Below are 5,309 nucleotides of genomic sequence, written 5' to 3'. Positions count from 1 at the left end.
CACACACACACAAAATTATTATAAACAGATTAATCAGATATAATCAGATTATATAATCAGATTACTCACAGCTGACTCAAACACAGTTCAGTGTGAACCTCTTTAAAGCTCCAGTGTGTGATATTTTGTAAGGTTCTTATTGGTGCTTTGAGTTAGCTGCTGCTAGCATTAAGACAGACAGGCTAATGTCATAAGTTTAGTTCACTGAACGCTAACTTGTAGCTAGCTAGCGATCGATGCCTTTATCGAAGTCATGTTTCTTCCATTGCGTGATGCTAACTTTTTAGCTCGTTAGCTATGTAGCTGGACAGACGGATGGATGCGGCTAGTAAAGCCATAGTTTAGCTAATGTACTGCTAACATGTATCTAGCTAGCTAAGACAGATATGCAGAGTGTGACAGGGTGATTCATGTGTTCACTCACATGGTGAACACGTCCAACGTTCCCTCCGGAGCTTTGATCACGTCAAAGTAGCTGTAGAGGATGTTGACGGTGCCACTCAAGGCCTCGTGGCCACACCCACAGAACAAGGCCACGCCCATGTAGAGGAGGACGGTGGCGATGAGCGACGCCCACGGCAAACTGCCCACACATCGCTCACAGCACTCCTTACAACCTACACACACACACACGCACACACACACGCACACACACACACACACACACGCACACACGCACGCACACACACAGAAACTGATTAGTCACTTCAATAAAGACTAAATAAAAACTGTCACTTTTAATCTGCGACGTCTGTGTCACATGATCACGTCTTTATGAGTGTAAACCACTCACTCTCCCACACCAAAGTCACTCACTCTCCCACACCAAAGTCACTCACTCTCTCACTTCTCTATGGACTTTGGTGTGGGAGAGTGAGTGACTTTGGTGTGGGAGAGTGAGTGGTTTACAAACAGTGAGATAAAGACGTGAACTTGGTGTGTGTGTGTGTGTAGCAGCTGTTAGCTCGTAGCATGTAGCTGTGATGATTTATTAAATGGAGTCAGTTCTTCCTCCTGAGCTCATGTCGGCCATCTTTGTTCCTCTGTTCCCGTGACTACACTGAGAGTGTGTGTGTGTGTGTGAGTGTGTGAGTGTGTGAGTGTGTGAGTCCATCCTTTTTCCTTACGTTTTTCGTCATGACGACCAGACTCTGTGTGTGTGTGTGTGTGTGTGTGTGTGTGTGTGTGTGTGTGTGTGTGTGTGTGTGTGTGTGTGTGTGTGACTGTAGAACACTGGCTGCTGTTGCCATGACAACGCTACAGGCAAAGTGGGTCAGCAGCCTCCTGCCACACCCCAGTTGGCATGGCAACAAGACCGGTCAATTAAACCTGAGCAGCACGATGACTCACACACACACACACACACGCACACACTGTAGTTCTGCTTTTTTTTTTTTTTATCTTCTGCCTGCTTTTTGAAGAGGTTGTGTGTGTGTGTGTGTGTGTGTGTGTGTGTGTGTGTGTGTGTGTGTGTGTGTGTGTGTGTGTTAATCCTCATCAAAGACCCAGTGACCTGGTGAAATGTGGGACAGCAGGTTAAAGGAGGGGAATATTATATTTCACACACACACACACACACACACACACACATCAGCTGACTGTGTGTGTGTGTGTGTGTGTGTGTGTGTGTCTCTAAGTGATTTATCATCGACTTCTTCTCTGAATTAAATAACGTTGTGTTAGTGGTGACAGAATAAAGTGAACATCATTTCCTCGTCTTCTGAACTCAATAAATTATTCATCGTCTGTTTAAATAAAGTTTTGACCTCGATTTAAACTTTAAAAATATCTACACTGTAAAAACTGTCCTGGTTAAAATAACAAATATTATCATTAAAAATAACTAAAGTGATATAATATAGCTAGATTATTAATATAAAAATAGTAAATATTATTATACAAAAATAAATAAAATATAATAATAAAAATAAATAAAATATTATAATGAAAATAACTAAAATATAATACTAAAAAATAACTTAATTATTATAAAAAAAAAATATTATAATGAAAAATAACTCAAATATTATTATGAAAATAACAAAAATATTATAATAAAAATAACAAAAATATTATAATAAAATAACACAATTATTATAAAAATAAATATATACTATAATAAAAATATCACAAATATTATATTAAATATAACAAAAATATTATAATAAAAATAACAAAAATATTAAAATAAAAAATAACAAAAATATTATAATAAAAATAACAAAAATATTATAATAAAAATAACAACAATATTATAATAAAAATAACAAAAATATTATAATAAAATAACACAAATATTATAATAAAAAAAACAAAAATATTATAAAAATATCAAAAAATATTATTATAAATATAACTAAAATATTACAATACTCTCATTGATTAATTTAATAAAAACATGGACAGATGATGAAGAGAAGAGAGTCTTCATCATCTGTCCTCTGATTGGTTAACATCTATTCCCTTTGATTCCCAACAGCGTTTCCATGGAGACGAGAAGACAATTATCATTAAAACCACGTTCAAATCATCACTTTGTTTTCTGTGTGTGTGTGTGTGTGTGTGTGTCTGTGTGTGTGTGTGAAAAAATCATCATCAGCTGCGTTTTTATCGATTTCACGACGAGGACACGCCCATTTTTTACTGTCGACGACAACGATAAAAAACATCGTGCAAATTAAACGCAGGAAAAAATGGAGGGAAAAGAGAGAGAGGAGGAGAGAAGGAGAGAGGAAAGGAGAGAAGGAAAGGAGAGGAGGAGAGAGGAGAGGAGAGAGGAGAGGAGAGGAGGAAAGGAGAGAAGGAAAGGAGAGGAGGAGAGAGGAGAGGAGGAAAGGAGAGGAGGAGAGAGTGGTGTGAAAATCAGAGATGACAGAACAACAGTTTGAAGATGGAGAGAGAAAATGGAGGGAAAGAGAGAGGAGGAGAGGAGGAGAGAGGAGGAAAGGAAAGGAGAGGAGGAGACAGAAGGAGGCTGAAGCATCAACAATGGAGGCAAACAAAGAAAATCTCAGCGATGAATCAGTGAATCAATCTTTTCTCTTTTCATTTCAACGCTTTGATTTTTATTAAATCCCCCCCCCCCCACACACACACACACACACACACACACACACACACACACACACACACACACACTGCCACTCCCACCTCCATCCATCCTTGCGTCCATCTGTCGTCCATCTGTTCATCCAGCCTCCAAAACAACACGGTGTCTCCTCATCCTTTCATCCTCACACACACACACACACACACACACACGCATGCATGCACACACACACACACGCACACACACACACACACACACACACACACACACACACACACACACACACACACACAGCTCCTACAAAATAAAATCCTGCTTCCTTCAAAAAATAATGAGATTTCTTCCCACACACATTAGATAAGAAAAACACACACACACACACAAAAACACACACACACACGCGATGATGAACTGAACGATTGCAGATTCTAATAATGAAACCCCAAAGGTGTGTGTGTGTGTGTGTGTGTGTTGTGTGTGTGTGTGTGTGTGTGTGATGAATGGGTGAATATGATTCTCTGACCTTTCTGGCTCTGAGTCTCGTCCATATTTTCCTCCATGTCGACGCAAACTCTCTCTTTGTCTCGTGTGAAGCTGTTTAAAGCTCTGTGTGTGTGTGTGTGTGGGAGGCTCTCTGCCTGTATGTGTGTGTGTGTGTGTGAGAGAGAGAGAGAGAGAGAGAGAGAGAGTGTGTGTGTGTTTTCCCTCGCTGCAGATGATGATGGTGATGGAGGTGAAGGGAAGTCCCAGCTTTCCTCCTCTGTCTTTAGCATTAGCATTAGCATTAGCTTTAAAAAATAAGTTAATAAATAAATAAAGAGTCCACATATTTATTTAAATGATGAATTGTATAAAATAAAAGGAAAAAAAAACAATAGGCAACAGAAACAGGAACAGGAAACACAGGACTTATACTTCTGTCACTTACAACGTTCCATATATGCCAAATAGTGAGCTGTTCTTTAAATTCAGCACCAGACTGACTGCCAAATAATGAACTGTTCCATACAGCGACCAAGAGACAGCCTGCCAAATAATGAGCTATTATATACAGCCACTAAAGGACTGACTGCCAAATAATGAGCTATTCTATACAGCCACCAATAGACAGCCTGCCAAATAATGAGCTAGTCCATACATCCATTAACAGACTGACTGCCAAATAGTGAGCTGTTCCATAAAGCGACCAAAAGACAGCCTGCCAAATAATGAGCTATTATATACAGCCACTAAAGGACTGACTGCCAAATAATGAGCTATTCTATACAGCCACCAATAGACAGCCTGCCAAATATTGAGCTGGTCCATACATCCATTAACGGGCTGACTGCCAAATAGTGAGCTGTTCAATAAATAGGAGCAAATTTTTGAACAATTGAACTGATTTTAAATGTGGATTCATTCGTTCACTCACTCATTCATTCATCGTCTGTGTGTAGAAAGCTCACCTGCAGTACATTCAGGAACCATCAGGGGGAGTAGTTCACTCTCTGAGCAGAGAGAGTGCACCATTTTATCTACAGATGACCGTGGTGACAAGTGTGGTCAGTGAGCTCCCTCTAGTGGACAAGAGATAAAAATACACCAACATTATACAGAGAATGTACATGTACACTGTGTATACTCTGTATACACACACACACACACACAAATAAAGGTTGTACATTTAAAAATATCCATTATTAATAAAAACATTAATCTATAAACAAAGTAAATCATTGTTGATTTACTCAGATTTAGTCAGATTTCCCTAAGACTTTGGATACTTTGGGTTGAACATGAGCTCAAGGTTTACATCCTTGATTTTAACATTTTTTGGAGGAATTTTAATTTTCACTGATTTATCAAACTGCACCAGACAGACAGACAGACAGACAGACAGACAGACAGACAGACAGACAGACAGACAGACAGACAGCGGCTCATCATCAAAAAAAAAAGTATCTCGGAATGACTTGAAATTGTGCACAGTAATAGTCGGCATCACCCTGAACAAGGATCAGGTGAAAATATTTGCAAACCTCTTAAGGAATAATTTTCATGAATTTTTGAAAATCAGGAAATGATCCATTTGCCCTGATGCACTTTGACTTTAGTCTTAAATTCAAAAAGTATCTTCATGGTTGAGGATGAAAACTGTGGCACAAACGCTGCAGAAAAAACAGATTTAAAGTTAAAAACAAACAAAGTTTCAGTCAAAATCAATGAGTTTAATAGAAAATGAATTGAACATTTTTACATTTTTCTCTGTGGACGACGA

At 38.6% G+C, this 5,309-nt stretch overlaps 1 protein-coding gene across 1 annotated transcript in view; it reads right to left on the bottom strand.

Moving 5' to 3' along the window:
• LOC310941222 (neuronal membrane glycoprotein M6-a-like) overlaps positions 1-3,609 on the bottom strand; it is a gene marked incomplete at both ends in the record, with an annotated part of 5,926 nt that extends 2,317 nt beyond the window's left edge. The window contains 2 exons of the mRNA XM_083906353.1: positions 425-617; positions 3,573-3,609. Coding sequence (XP_083762479.1) covers positions 425-617; positions 3,573-3,609 — 230 coding nt within the window. The remainder of the gene's footprint in view (positions 1-424; positions 618-3,572) is intronic.
• Positions 3,610-5,309: the final 1,700 nt, after the last annotated feature.

Source organism: Microchirus variegatus (genome assembly GCF_963457635.1).
Source record: "Microchirus variegatus genome assembly, chromosome: 19".
Taxonomy (NCBI): domain Eukaryota; kingdom Metazoa; phylum Chordata; class Actinopteri; order Pleuronectiformes; family Soleidae; genus Microchirus; species Microchirus variegatus.
The sequence above is the reverse complement of the archived record's forward strand: the minus strand, read 5'-3'. Positions and strand labels throughout refer to the sequence as shown.